Below are 16,378 nucleotides of genomic sequence, written 5' to 3'. Positions count from 1 at the left end.
ACACACACACACACACACACACACACACACACACACTGAGCTCCGTAATGTTCGGGACATAAATTTTCTCTACAGTGCTCTACAATTTTTGATTTGTAATCAAACAATTCACATGCACCTCTTGCATGCGGCTCATTCTCAGCATATTAAGGGTATGTTTCTGTACTTTGATTTTACCATGTGAAAATGACAGCGCTTTTTATACATAGCCCCCATTTCAGGGCACCATAATGTTTGGGACATTTTAATGTTATGTAAGTGTAAGTTGTCATGTTTAGTAGCCTACTTTGTTGCATATCCTTTGCATGCAAAGACTGTTTCAAGTCTGTGACCAGGTGCAGAGTATATTTTCTGGTGATGCTCTGCCAGGCCTGTACTGCAGTCATCTCCAGCTTCTGCTTGTTTTGAGGGCTAGTTCCCTAAAGTTTTATCTTCAGCATATGAAATTGGCCAACCAGGTCCTTTGCAATTACTGAGCTCACCAGTGCTCTCTTTCTTCTAAATGTAAATCTTGATCTTGGTAAACCTAAGGTTTGTCACTGACTGTTCTTTGAATTATTTCTCAGCCTCATGAAAAGTGGTAGTAGGGTGTACAAAAGAAAGAATAGACAAATACTGATAGATTTGATTATTATATGTTGTGGTGGAGGCTTGTCTGTAAATTTTTGTTATGCTTGAATACATTAGGTGACTAGCACCTAAAACCAACCCAACTTATGTATCTTTATGTGTCAGATTATATACACAAATTGTACACAATTATAAACCAATAGAAATTTATTTGAGGATCAGGCTCAGTACTTCCCACTTATATAATGGAAACTAAAATGAGCATAATTTTATAAGGAGACATTAGTGTGTCCTTTTAGAACTATGTTTGTACACTTATGCAAAGTTTTGAGCTATTTGTATACAAATAATACATCATGTTCTGTATGAGTTAAACTATGCGATCTAGATGAAAAAACGCAAATATAAAGTTTAAAAATGTCAAAAATACTTAAAATAGTAATATAAAAATATGTATAATATTTGTATCACCATTAAGCTTTTCTAAGACACAAAGCGATATCTAGACATTACACTTTGTGTGTAATTCCATGTGCTACATTATTGTACTAATAATATGTATTAAAATGCATTAATAATAATGATACATATACAAAAGCTGATTTTCAAGAGCTTACAATACTTTTGTTACCTTTTAATTCATCACAATTTTCAACTTTTTACTCCAGTGTCTCCATGATGACACAATTGGTAAAACAAAACTAACTGCAGTTGCATTTCAAAATAAAATAAACCATAATAGCTGTAGTTGTCAGGGTTCTCAATAAAACCGATGGGACTAGACCAAGTAGTTCATGCTTTAATCCTCGTTTAATATAATATTCTTGTGGGACTTGTAAAGCACTGTTAAACCGTGGTCATAATCTGGGCATGCAGTTGAAATGTCACTCCCGAGTCAATCTGGTTGCTGATTGCCAGACTTCCGTGGTTGGAGAAGTAGAGCAGGCCACGGGGCACACTAACGGCGCCTTGTCCTCATTGGCGACAGCACTGCGTGACGGCACCCGTCTCGCTGAGCTCCGTAAACCTGTTTGTCACTCAGCGCTTCCTCCCCGGTATTACTAAAGGCCTGCCTGACGCAGGAGGAGATAAGGGGATTGCCGGTGGAGGAATATGCGGCGGCCATTGGTCTGTTAGAGAGAGAGAGATGACTCATCTCCTCATTCTCAGCCCGCTGCGAGAAACTGGCAGACCTATCGCAGTCACAGGTGTCATGCTCATTTGGTGATGTCTGGGGCAGCACTATTCATTTCTGTGGCTTCTTTTTTTGGGGGGGGGGGGGCTTTTGTTTTGTCAGTTCTGTCTTCCCGTAAATTTGATGGGACATACACATTACGTTTAATGAAAATATTTCCAGATGTGCTCATTGTGTGATGGTGAGCCAACCATAATGATCAAGTGGTGTAGCAGGATGAGACATATGGGGTCTCTGTTCATTAAGCGGAATTTGAGGTCTGATGCATCATTTGGGAGATTAGTTCTTTTGTTTAATGTGGTCAATCTTTTCCTTGGTTTTACAATCCCTTTGTTTTTAATGAGGGGCATTTACTTTTTAAAGGGTTGAATGGTACCACAAAATAAAATAAAAAAATAATGATGACGATGATGATTATGATGGATTCACAAGCTTAAAGGGGGTATAAGTGATATCCAATTTAAATTCATTTTGCAAAATGTTAAAATTTTATGAAATTGTGCCTAAATGAGACACCTGCTATCGAAAGCATAGTGTGACAAAATTATAACATCAATAGAAAAGAAGAAGCACATTTTCTTTTTCAGTTTTGACATTTAAGTGGATATGACACAATTATATCCCATAATGTTTTCCCACTGGTGTCTTCCATAGGAAGAAAGTTTCATGAATCTGTAATTCAACCTCTCCCCTTCTGACCACCTGTTAACTCCACTAAGACTCATTGTCTGTAGTCCGGTTTGTTTTACAAATACAATGAACCCATAGCTCCAATGTAGACAATGCATTGCTTAACCTCCACGTCCACCGTTTATTATTTTCATAATTTACCATCAGTACCAATGTTGTTACACAGGAACACCAATGTTAAAGCTGCAATTTTCCACACCTGCCATTTCCTTCCATGATAAGCAGGCCCATCCATCAGCCTATCACCATTGTGGATTGGCTGGATTTATTTCGGAATGGAGGGAAATAAATAGGCCAGCCATCTACTGTAAATGTAGGAGAATGTATGTGGCTTGATAAACACTTGATGAACAGATTTGTGGATAAGGAGCATAGGCTGTCCATACAAACTACACTTAGTGTGCTCTGCTTACACCCAAGTTTTGTGTTACTTTACAACTGAATCTCAGTTTATTCAAGAAATACATACATCATTTTGACCAATTGAAAATATCCTGGAATTCAGCAAAATGTAATTAATCATTACGAAAAATAATCATGATTAGGAATGACTAGTATGTTTTCCGGAATGTATAATAGTGATATAGCTTCTAATTTACAGGAAAACATGGTGATGGAAAGAATGGGAGAGGAAAGAGTTGGGCAAAGTTAGAGAGAGGAAATCTCAGGGAGTGTGTGGGAGTGTGCTTGTGTTTGTGTTAGAAAGAGGGGGAGGCACTAAGAAAGAGGAGGGAGGGGGAATGAGGGAGTTAAAATCATCTCCTGGAGAAAATCTCTTCCAATCTGATCAGTATTTGCGATGGACTAACGAGCTTGGGGCTTCACAGCTCGCATACAGGTATGTCAGCAATTCCAAGGTAAAAGCCGAGACTTTAATTCAATTTTTTAAAATTGTTTGTCAAAAGTTATTAACACAGCAATCCTTCTGTTGCCATTTTTACCGGCGTTTTAATTTGATTTAAGCTTGTTGTGTCAGAATTGACCAAATATGAATTAGAATGGATATGAAGTGTTCCGTGAGCATCATCAGTCAGACTTACTGTCGTAGTTACTGTTTTGTGCAATTTTGATGGTTGCATTTTAAGTTATAACATATCTGGGCAGTGATGTAATTATCTACAGTAAGCACAATAATTAGCATGTTTAAAACTGATATCCAGAACAGAACCTGGATTAGAGCCTTGAATGTGGAAGACGTGGAGTTTCAAGGAATGGATTGATGTCAGTACATAATATCCAGAGAGAGACTTGAATTTGCTAAACTTGGGGAACTGATTTGATTAAAAAGCACCTGTGCACCTTATAAACATACAGTAGGCATGCAAAAGGTCTAGCTTGCCTGAGCTCCGAGCAACTGGCATCACAAGTGTCCCTCATTATGCCCCATGGAAGATCCAGGATCAGGTTAGTGTCCTCAAATTCAGAGATAAATATGTGAGTAAATTAGAAAGAGACTTTTCTCTTTTTGAGTTTTGCTGAAACATACCATCTTCAGTGCTTTTAGAGGTAATAATGTTAGAGATTAAAATATTCCATTCATAGCTTTAAATTACTGCTGCATTATGGCTGAAAATAGTTTGTGTTTTTTTTTTTCATTATTCCATTTTGAAATGCATTGAAAGTTTAAATTTCAATAAAAAATATTTAAAGAAAATATTTTATTAACACAAAAGTATCTACATGTTTCATGTTTAACAACATCACTGCTACAAAATGTCTCTATAGATCTTTGAGGTAAATATATTAAATGGTATACAGTGCTGTGTCCATATTGAAAGCATTTATCAACCGAGTAGTACAAATGGATGGCCAAAATGTATAACAATGCTAAATCCAAAAGGATTGAAGCAAATAAAAAAAGATTTATTTCATTAGCTGAAGTCATTTCAGCAATTTGGTTAATTGAGAGTTTTAAAGAGGATGAACAAAGACTAGAAGACTCAGAATTGGGATTGACACTCCAGACTTAATCTACCATCTGGACACAATAATCCTGAAAACAGGGAGACAGGAAAAAGAGCCTACTGTCACAGAAAATTGAACAAAGCCCTTAAAGGTTTTGCTGAGGTGGCAGTTGCCTGATGTTCTAATATCATCAAATTCCTTGTCATTTTGACTGAATCTGTTGATGAGTAGAGAGTTGAGAAAATAGTGTCCCTTCAAAAATGAAATTAGTATTTTAAATGTATGGTGACGCACAGCCTGGATAAAGACTATACCCTCTCTATATGATAGTGGCCCACCCAATACGTCAGTCATTTTTCAGAAGGAAGTAGATAGGGACACTAAGCTCACATTGTGACCTGGAGACCTTGTCATCAGGCTACTGAACAATTTATGGCTGAATCTGAAAAAAAAATGTGCTTTAAAAAAATAAAGAAGATAAATTGATAATTAGTTATCAATACTTAGATGTGGCTTCTATAATTCCAGTTGATTATTTCAGGTGAATAATACCCTTACAAAAATTCACACATAGACACACACACGTGCATACACACACACACACACATATACACAACAGATATAGTAGATATTTTTAATTGAAAACACCATTGTTTTTGTTTTTCTTGCACTGCTAATTACTTGCACAGATTCACATGCAAGAGAATGCTGCTGATCTTTCAGACAACAGTCAGCAGCAGTATTGCATTGTTCATAGCCTTTGACCTTTGACCTGGTGTTGACATCATTACCGTGGTAATAGAAACACAGTGTAGTTGCTTGACAACCAATTGCTCCTCAGAACAATGTCTCCCTACCATTAAGGGGGTTTCCCACAAATTGAAAATCTTTATGATGGTAAAGGCAGCAAACAAAGAAAGGTTAAAGATTATGATGAAATAGGCAATATTACATGGCAAACACAACTTCATAAGATATATTCTTCCAAATGACATTTACAGACAGTAAAGCTGTATTCATTTAATGCACTATAAAGTACTTAATCCCTCTTTGTTGACCCTCGCACCTTTTATATAGTTTGTTTACCAACATTTCTGTTTGATGCAGGCTGTTTGGATTTACAATGCACTGTCAGGACGGACCTCTAAGGTGTTACACAAAGAAATAGGACATGACTGACCTGGTCCCTTAAACAGGAAGGGGATTGAGACAACAAATAACAACCAAAAGCAGATTTTTAATTATCAGCTCACTACATGATTAGCTGTGATTACATGTCTAATCACCAAGGAAGACAGTAATGCAAGGTTATATGCTGCCAAAAGAACAGCCTTTGGCCAACTGTTCACTAGTGAGAGAAGAAACAGGGCCACAGGCAAGGAGCGCATGCCGTCCATACACCAAAAAGAGTGCAGGAGCTTTTCTCTCATTGATAACTGAATAAACAGAGTCGCCACCAAAATCAGGAAAACAGAGGGCCATCGGAGAGGTATTCATAAAACTTTTCTGAAAATGTTTTGTGCGTAGTTTTGCTTTAATACAGGATGCACGTGTTAGCAATCCCTCAAGTGTCTGTGCAGGGCTAGTCCTCCAACTAATTAATCCCCAAATCCAGTTTATGCGTCAACCTTGGAAGGAGGTATAATTGTCTCTCCTCAGTAGACCACTATGATATATGTTGTACTTTTACAATAACACTTTATTTTTACAATGGTTCTCCAATTGAAACAATATTAGCTGAAATCTGAACAAGAGTAAGGTGGGTTAATGAAAAGTAAATAAATGTTATATGTATAGAATAGTATGAATAGTTTTATGTTTATGTATAGTACAGAAACGTAAATTGTAAAATGAATTAAACTGCCATACCCACTCTATGGGCCTATGGTAATAAAATTAGGCCTTTTGTCCTTTTGATGTGAAATCCATTCTGACTCATTCTGACAAAACAAATATTAACTACAGCATACTCTTTCAACTGAAGCCAAATTTTTATATTAAATACAGATCAACCCAAATAACACTCCATAATAATAATTTAAAAAAAACATTTATTCATTTATCTTCATCACTAAGAGCAAATTTATTATTTTTTGGTTTCACCACTGACAAGTTGACAATAGCCTTATTAAAGAGACCAGTCGTTTGTAGAGATTTTTGTCAACACCGTTCATTTCACAGCACTAGGTCAGTAGCATGTCTCTAGTTAAAGCAAAGTGCGGTCCCTCTTTGGAACTGACACACTGGAGACTGAACTGCGGTCTACATGCTGGCTCCCCCCCCCCCCCTCTGTCTTCCCCTCCCAGGGCTCTGATGTTGACGTATCAGCAGATATCAGGATGTCCATACTCAGCGAATACACAAATCATAATTTCCCTGACTCAGCAGATTATCATGTCCAGATCCAAGCTTTATTTTTAAAAAAGCTTTTATTCCTTTTAAGTAGTATTATGCGATGTCTAAGACTGGTAGTCATCAGTAGGCGTAGCTTTTTAAGGCCTTTTCGTTTTCTTCACTCAGACGGCTCCACGTCTCACTGACAGAGAAGCCAACAAGTAAAATACACCGGGTGCCAAAATAAGAAGATCTGCGGGTGCCAACGGATCGATAAGAGACCACTGAATGCCAGCAAACCTGGGTAAAAGGACTTCTACCTCAGATCTGCTGGCTGCAATGCTGACCTACTTCAGTTAAACACAGGAGGAATCCGAGAGGACGCTGATAGGCCTCTGGAATGCCTATGGTGCTGGGGTCACTGAGAGACTTCTGTATGTAGAAAAAAAAGATTATTCTTCCTATGGCTTTGTAAGACCCACCCACACATTTATCTACTTTCCTCATGCTGCTCATGATAACTAATGCAAAGAAGTAAAAAGCAATCAGCTCACAGCCTAATCTGAAACAAACTAAAGCCAAAATGCAGTATATTTCGTCACTGACACTCCACGCTCCAGGTGTCCTGTTATTTGCCTTCATATCATCGGGGGCTGGCAGTGGGATACCGGGTGCAGAATACGACTATGGCGCTCATCCAAAATTTGTGTGCACGCCCATCCCACCCGACGCGGACCCCAGCTGCTTTCCGGCAGGCGGTGGTCCAGGAGCATCGGGGCCCGCGACCAATGGGAACGGACATCACGGTCCGGGTAGCGGAGGCCCCAGCAACTACTGGGGAATGACCGAGGAAGCCAAAACCACCATCCTGCACCTCCGCGAAAGCCTGGTGCAGCAGAAGGAGACCATTCTGGACCAGCGGGAGACCATCAGGGAGCTGACGGCCAAGCTGACCCTCTGCGAGGGCTTCGGGAGGGGGGTGGGGGTACACGACGAGCACCACGGCCCGCACCTCTCTCACCACACCTATCCCGACCACTCCCAGGGCCACCACGGCAACCACGTTTCGGACCCCCTGTACCCGCTGGCCGGCCACCACAGGAAGGCCGCTCTGGGAGGGGGAGACAAGCACAGCGGCGACATGGTCGCCTCCTCGCCTGAGCAGATGGGACGAATGCTGCAGGCCCTAAAGGAGCGCCTCGAGAACCTGCAGGTGAGAGAGAGAGAGAGAGAGAGAGGGGAGAGAAAGAGAGAGAGAGAGAGACAAAGAGATATAGGCACTATGACTGACTCATTGAATTTTAACTGTGTGAGGTCAGCTTTGTAGAATGCATATATTCTTCCCTTAGGTGATGCAACGCGAACATTCTGAGTTCTGCGGAAGGTACCACCTGCAAAACAACTCAGGCCTGACCCAACTTAACACTCTTGTGCTGTGACGGCAAAAGCAGATCACATGATTAGTTCACGTGAAACAAGTGCTACACGTGAAACAAGTGGCATAGGAACAGAATTATCAGAGGGTGTTCAGACACCAAATGAATCACTCATGTGAGGGAGCAAAGTGATGATAGAGAGGAGAGGGCAGGACTCCGAGATTCCACCAGTATTTTGCACAATATTTACACATGACCTTGGATGAGGCTACCAGATTTACCCCAGCAGTTTCCACTACGAAGTTGCATCTCCCAGTTTACTCCATGTCACGATTATGCTCGGATACATTGCTGCCACTTCAGATAAACCACATTGTTGCCAGGGTAGCTCTAAGTGACTGACAGGAATACGCAAGATATGGAATACCAACCTTAGAGGAAAATCAGTGAAAAGATAGCTCTGGTAGTGTGTGTGCTTTACAGCACAGACACTTGGCACTCAAACAGGAGACGGCAGTTGTGATTTCCTGTTCGTGACATTTTTCAGCCGCGTTCGTCTCCCTGTCGCCGTCTGTGACAGGACGTCTGCACGGGTGGGCAGCTGTCAGGGCGGTGGGGCTGCTCATCAAGATCAGGGTTAATTAGCGTGATCTCCGCTGACGAGCGGGTAATCAGGGCGTGCGGCGGGCTCCTGCAAAGCCGGATTTAGAGCGATGAAGGAAGGAGAAGAGGAAGGGGATAGGCTGAGGGATGGACTGAAGAAAATATTACAGTAGCAAGGCTGCATCAATGTTCCCTAGACATTTACATGCAAAATGACAGACATCAGTATGACACCCTGGATGGTGCTACTTCTGCGAAGTAATGCTTTAACAAATCCAAATCTTTACTGAAATTACTGTATTTATGATCATGCTTGGAATTGGTCTGGTGTGAATTTCTACTGTGAAAAAAGATGGCGCCTCACCCAAGCAAAGACACCGCACATCATGTTCTAATTGCTCATTGCATCTATGGGTTGATGACTCAGCTACCTTCGTTTTTAGATCAGCTTTGAAATCAGTCATGTCCTGATTACAGACATCCCAGAAATGCATAAATATATTATGTGGATGTGAAACTCAAATTCTTAGAACATTCCACTTTAAAATGTAATAGTTTACACCACATTAGATGAAAATTTTACTTCATACAGTTTTACATACTGACTGGAATGAATAATTGAATCATTCTGTCAAAGGTTTAGAACACAGTTTGTGAATAAATAATGAAGAGAATCCTGAATTGATTATTTTTTCCTGTAGTGTTGTGAAAGTTGTTCCACAGATCACCTTATCACAGAATCCTGAGGTGTGTCATGTAACTGAAATAATGGTAGTGAGGATTTACTGATAAAATGTATTACCTATCAGAATGTCAGAATGAACACAAGGCCCACCGGGATATTAAATACTGTGATAATTTATCTGTTAAGACAGTCTTTTCACTACCTTTATCAGAATGAAATCTAACTAAAAACCAAATAGATCAAATTAATACACAAAACAGCTCGGTAATGCAAATGATAATATAAAAAAACAAAACTAGTTGTTTTAAAAAAAACCTACTCATAAAAGATGAAAATCAGTACATATGCTGTCATATATTTGTTTAGTAAACTATAATAAAATTAAAACAATTCAAACCATAACCCATCACCGTGTTTACCCACTGACCTCTTTCCCCAGATCAGTTTAGTCAGCAATTTGTTGCCATGGAGACATGATAGAATTAGCTACCAGAGAAACAGAGCAGCACTAATTCCTAAAGATCTGTTCCTGTCCCATCCACACGTGTATATTCATACCCCTTTTGTATGTATCCCACACCCTCTTCACAGCCCTAGCTTACACAATACTCTTACACTGTCTCACCATGTTCCTGCACTCGCCCTTTTTCTTCCTCTCTTTCTCACTCTCTCACTTTTTCCCAGCAGTCCAGGAACACATCAAACTCCTACTCCAACTCCCTGAGGGACCTTCTGCAACGCAAGATAAATGCTCTGGAGCAGCAGATGCACCACTACTCCAGCTCCCACAGCGGCGGAGACCACCATGCTGATGGCGATCACCATGACGACCACGACGACGACGGTCACCACGGCGACCACCACGATGACGACGGCCACCATGACGACCACCACGATGACCATCACGACGACCACCACGATGACGGCCATCCCGATGATGATCACCATGACGATCATGACAACGGGTCCGACGGCCATGGCCACGGACACCCGCCGCGGATGGCCTATCACGGGCAGGGACATCGAGGAGCAGCCTCCCATGGGCTGCATCCCAACAAGCTGGACACCGTACTGAACCACCTTCACCACAGAAACTCTGACACAGGTATCACCTTTACGTGAAAGGTCAAAAGATCAAAACATCAGAACAGAATTTCACTGCACATCAGTACCACTAAGACTGCCGTTGTACCCTTAACATGCATTGCTTCAGTATATATCCAGTTGTATAATTGGATACAATGTAAATACAATGTAAATGCTATTTTTAAAAAAGTTGTGTAAGTCGCTCTGGATGAGAGCGTCTGCTAAATGCCTGTAATGTAATGCAAGTGCTGCTTTAAACCACTGTCAAGTAAAATGTCTTCCTCTTTTTTTAAATCTCCAGGCTCACGAAAAAAGCCAAAAAGTCCAGATGCCTTTCAGATAGGCTTCCCCATGCGCACTAACTACATGTATGGACGAATCAAGAGAACGCTCCTCCATGAAATCTTCTCCCTCACACTCTGCTTGTGGCTTAAAGGAGCAGCAGGTCCCGGTTTGGGGACCCCGTTCTCCTACTCTGTTCCAGGGCAGGCCAACGAATTGGTACTGATAGAGTGGGGCAGCAACCCTATGGAGCTTCTAGTTAATGACAAGGTGAGGCAATAACTTTAATACTGTTGAATGTGGGTATTCACTTAACAGTTTTCTCCTCAGACGTCAGCATCATCCAGAACATTTTGTTTACTTCAGGAATATGAAGTTTTATTTATTAGGCATTGACATTTCAACCATAACCAAGCCCTTACTATGGAGGTATGGAATTACCTAATAATCATTTTTCCCAGATAGTCAGGTCAGCAGTCAGCAGGTTTAGGAAATAGTTCATGCTGTGGTGGAGGTCTTTGTGTTATGGAAGGACACTGCTGGATCGTGGCTGGATAGGCTTGCATTCAAAGGACTTTTTTTTCTCAGAGTCTAATATTCAGTGGAAATTTCTCCAAAAATGCAGGGTTAAATGGAAATCAGGATGTCACATCCTCCCCATGTTGCCATAAACACTTGCCGTTTCCCTTGTATAGTACTTTCATCCGTCCTTCTTGCTATCAGAAGCAACAAGCATCCTTCACAATCTGCTGTTCTTGACACAGAGCCCAAACCTTGATATTTTAATCCTATCAAGACAGCAGACATCCTCCAAATGCCAACAGCGGGTCATGTGATCATTAGCATTCGACTGACCTCATCTTGCACCAAACACACAACCTTGCCTTACCCATCATCCCTCTTAGTAGACTAAGACCAAAAAGGATAAAGCAAGAAGCTTAAGTTACAGTCATTTGGAGAATGTCATACAGTAGTGCTTGAGTGTTGTCCAAACCACTCAGCTTGCATGCAAACATGTTTTTTTTTAAATGATCAATTTGTGCTGTAAAATTTAACAAATTTTATAATAAGCTAGTGGAATAGTGGTGCAAATGAAATGCAATAAAACAATTATTTATATGGTGAACATTTGTTCCTGCGTATTTTAAATCACACACCCAATCTATAAAATTTTGTCATTGATTTCAACCAGAAAGCAACAACAGATGTAAAATATCGAATACAGTGTGGAAAACTAGTCTACCCTGTGCCTCTGTTCAACCCTGCAGTTTTATTAATCTAAGCTGTTGCTTGCAAACTCTGTCCAGCTCTAATATGCCTTTCTACATCACTATGCTGTCCTGCCCAACTACGTAATTCTGCTCCAACACTCAACCCCATTTTACCATTCCTTACAATTGTCCATTATTCCATACTGCTTTACCACTCAACCCCACTTTACTATCCTGTACTGCTTCACCACTAAAAGCTGCGGTGAAGTGCAGCGTGTGCCGTGTGTCCTAAGTGTCCGTCTCTCTATCTCTCCAGGCAGTGACGCTACCTCTCTCTCTGAGCGATGGAAAATGGCACCACGTGTGCGTGACCTGGTCGACACGGGACGGGGCGTGGGAGTCCTACCAGGACGGTGTGAAGAGAGGGTCCGGGGAGAACCTCTCTGCCTGGCACCCCATCAAACCCGGCGGGGTCTTCATCTTGGGACAGGAGCAGGTGCCGCTATCTTTTCCTTCTTTGGTCATCGTTCTGTTCTTTCGGTTATTCAGCAGATCGTATGCAAGATGACTCCCACTGCTGAAACAGATGTCAAGTGTTGGAAGCTACACTGGAGGTTGTGTGGCATTCAGCACTCTTACCATGAACCTCCAAGTTGGACAAAACATTTTTTTGGTGTATTTCATTCAAAAGACAGTGTAAAAAGGCCCACATTCCACAAGGGCTTTCCACAGGATGAGAATTTGAGGCATAGAAGGATGAGTTGTTGCAGTTCACTCTCGTTTAAACTCATTCTGTGCTAAGTCAATTTGTGTTGACTCAACCTGAAATCTTTTGTTGACCATCAGATGACCCTAAGGATGCTCCGTCATCAGCATCTGTAATGCTGAGTTTAATCCCATCACCCCACCACACACCCATCCATGCAAAAGCTTACAAATTACACTCCACCTTGACCTGTATTCCCCAGAAGAACATGAATATTATCCCGTATGCCTTGGAATTATTGCCTTCTGTGTGGACTGGCCAACTAAGCATGCTGGTAGCCAGAGTGTTTGGCATAAACACAACCCTCTTGATTTCTAAAGTACATTACATCTCTGACCTACTTTTTGACTCCATATTGATGCTTAAAATGCATTCCTGTGACGCTAGAACAACTTTATGGAAGTTTTTAAAGCATCCATCATCAGGGCTGGGTTTTTTAAAATTTAGTTTAACTGCTGTCTGGAAGTTCTGTCTTCCTTTGCACTAACAAAACCTCTTCTGGTTAGAAACAAGTGTGGAACACGTTCCCTTTATTTGACAATGGCACTTGTACTCATTGTGTACAAAGGTGGATTCTCAAAAAAGGAGCTATGACCAGTATAACAACAGTAGCAGCACTCTCTGATTGTGGTGCTGTCATACCTCATCTTCCTCTCTCAACACAACACAATACCTGCCTGAGCCTGCCTTTTCTATGCAGCGATGTTAACAATCTGTTTTCCCCTCTTTCTATAGGACACCCTTGGAGGGCGATTTGATGCCACGCAGGCCTTTGTTGGGGAAATTTCTGACCTCCAGCTGTGGTCCCATGTGCTCACAGCTCACGAAATATATAGCCTGGCATCGTGTGGGAGTCACCTGACTGGTGACGTCATTGCATGGAGCGACTCTGTGGTTGAGCTGCACGGCGGGGTCACCAAGTACCCCTTCGATCCCTGCCACTAAAGAATGCAGGGCATCAAACCACTCGCAACGCAACACCCCTCCTCACTTAGAAATTTGGATAAAGTGCTTCTGGAGGAAAGACCGGTGTGACCCTTCCCAATACCCCAAACATATTGCCTTCCCTCTTGCAAGAGACTGAGATACTGGGACCCTGTAAATATGACTGTTTAACAGGAGCACTGTATAGCTAGTTTTAGTGCTTTGTACCTTTAATAGTGATGCAACATAGACAGTGAGACGGATTTTAATCCATTTTCTTAACTGGGCTATGCTAGGACCAATGAAGATAAAGGTATGAATACTTCAGTAGTTTTAGAATGCTATCACAGAGCCAGTTCCTGCTTAAATACAGGGACTGCATTGTTGATGGGACTTTCTGAGAGCTCTGTATAGCAGAGTTGTTGAAGATTTTGTTTTCGATGAAGAACAAAGAAATACAGCTACACCAAAGATAGAAGAAACAGTATACAAGCAAAATGCTAGTCATTTAAATAATTACCAGAAATAAATAGTATACAATAGTATTCAGATTAAATCATAGTTATTAGATTATAGTATTCATAAGGGTTAGATTTTTATTGTTCTGTTTTTTTTTTATTTTAAATTTTAAATTTTGATTTTGCTTTATCATTTTGAGCTGAAAGGACTTGAAATTCAGTCTAGAAAAGGACTCTTTATTTGAGCCTGCTGGACAAGGGGCAAGTAGGGCAACACAGTCTACTGGAATTGTGGATGCCTTCACATGAACATATGAGAGCAATAACCTTTTTAAATAAAGGCACCCAACATCGGGCTATACATGCCCAATTCTCATGTTCAATTAGATATTTCCAACCGCAGCCACGTTTAGACCTAGCATTTAAATTTAACTTAATAATAAATTATAACAAAGGTAATAAAAAGCACCTTAATCCATTTTTTTTGTTTCAGTGAAAATATTTACAATACATGGATACTGATTGAAAGAGCAATGCATACACACTCACTGATTCTTGACAGTGGCAGAAATACAAACTTCAACGCTATGTTAATAGCTTGTTTAAGTTTTCTTTTGCCTGAATACAGCAAAAAAAAAAAAAAAAAAAAAAAAAAACCTGTGTAACTATGGTGATATCAAAGAAGAAACCAAGAATGTTTCCCTTTGAGCATGATATATTTTGTATTTTACTTTTGGTATTGGCAAGTTGAACAGTTATCTTCCATGCCATGACAATCACTATGTATATACTTATGAACATGTTACGTTTTATCCTGATATCCATACTATCTATTTGTGTATATATTTTGTGTAGATGACTCAATGCCATGTTTAATATATTCTATGTTTTAACGGAGTCATTGAGACCTGTTTTAGGTACTGTGTAATGTTTAATATGTTTTTGTTTTTCATTGTGGGCCAAGTTTATAAAACATCTCACATCTTCCTTTTTATATATTTTTGTATGAAGAAAATAACTCAAGGGGTGACCCTATTCGTATCATGTACTTGATCATAGTTTAATATAGTTTGTAAAAAAGAATGGATTTGGAAATCTTTGACCAATCTGACATTATGTATCTTTAAACCACTGTAAATAATTATCCTTCTTTATAAGTAATGTACTGTTTGTTTGTGTTGTTATGCTTGTAAATATTGTGCAAATTAGTTTTTTTCATTATGTGAGGACTGTGTACAAGCCAACATGGCAATGCTGCATCTGAAAACTTGAAGAAACAAATGTAAAAACAGAATCCACACATTCTTTTTTGAACAAATGTATTGATATTTGTAAATAAAGATTTTGAGTACAGAATGAGTGTTGTCATAGGCGTAGGATTCGTTTCAACTTTAGTAGGGACACACTGCTGGACCCCCAAAGTCTTGTGTCATCAAATGTCAACGTCTCCCTGCCATAGGCACTGATCTACAGGGATGTGATTAAATGGTCAGATGAGTCATCCTTTATCATGTTATCATCAAGTGGGTGAATGCATGTGTGGCATACACCAAGAGAACAATACAGGCCTGAATGCTTGATCCCAACAGCTGAGGGAGTCTGGAGGCTCTGTTTTCCTATGGGGAGCATTTTCCTGCCATGATTTGGGTCTACTTGTCCCCTAAGAGGGAAGGGTCACTGCAAGTCTATCCTGGTGGGAGTAGTCTCTTCCAGGATGACAATGTCCCCATCCACAGGGCATGAGGGGCCACTGAATGGTTTGATGAGTATGAAAATAATGCGAATTATATGCTATGGCCTTCGCAGTCACCAGATCTCAACCCAATTGAAGACCTATGGGAGATTTTGGACCGATGTGTTAGACAGTGCTCTCCACCACCATCATCAAAAACCAAACGAGGGAATATCTTTTGGAAGAAAGGTGTTCCATCCCTATTATATATAATAAGTCGCTTAAAATTTATGTAGTTAATGTGCACAGGTTAAAAAGTAGTTCTCTGAAATTAATACTGACTATATGCAAGTAAAAGGATATCAGGGATGTACAAGAGAGGTGAAAAAAAGTCCAAACTAGACCAACAGGTGATTTGTGTGCTCTAGTTCAACAAAGGGACTAACAAGATTGGTTAGTGATAATCGTTCTCAGGACCAATTATCTGGAGTGCTAGTGACACCAACCAGCAGAACCAGGACGGAGACACAGGGGTGACAGCAAATCTCTCCACATCCCATCGTGACGAAGGACTGAATTAGGCAGACTGTCGACAGGAAACGTGAGCGAAAGAACTTGCTC

At 40.5% G+C, this 16,378-nt stretch overlaps 1 protein-coding gene across 3 annotated transcripts; it reads left to right on the top strand.

Annotated features, from left to right (window-relative positions):
- Window positions 1-3,241: 3,241 nt before the first annotated feature.
- Window positions 3,242-15,441, top strand: si:dkey-283b15.2 (neuronal pentraxin-1). Of its 3 annotated transcripts, none has more exons than XM_064297593.1 (6): window positions 3,242-3,293; window positions 6,881-7,907; window positions 10,046-10,463; window positions 10,746-10,996; window positions 12,254-12,433; window positions 13,439-15,441. In XM_064297593.1, exons 2-6 carry the CDS (start codon window positions 7,278-7,280, stop codon window positions 13,646-13,648), a joined length of 1,689 nt encoding a protein of 562 aa, XP_064153663.1. In that variant the 5' UTR covers window positions 3,242-3,293; window positions 6,881-7,277; the 3' UTR covers window positions 13,649-15,441. The 3 variants fall into 3 exon arrangements, with proteins under 3 accessions (XP_064153663.1, XP_064153643.1, XP_064153653.1); XM_064297573.1 differs by having other exon boundaries at window positions 10,043-10,463; XM_064297583.1 differs by having other exon boundaries at window positions 3,246-3,312; window positions 10,043-10,463.
- Window positions 15,442-16,378: the final 937 nt, after the last annotated feature.

This window comes from Anguilla rostrata, chromosome 1, assembly GCF_018555375.3.
Source record: "Anguilla rostrata isolate EN2019 chromosome 1, ASM1855537v3, whole genome shotgun sequence".
NCBI classification, from domain to species: domain Eukaryota; kingdom Metazoa; phylum Chordata; class Actinopteri; order Anguilliformes; family Anguillidae; genus Anguilla; species Anguilla rostrata.
This window is presented reverse-complemented; position numbering and strand designations above follow the sequence as displayed.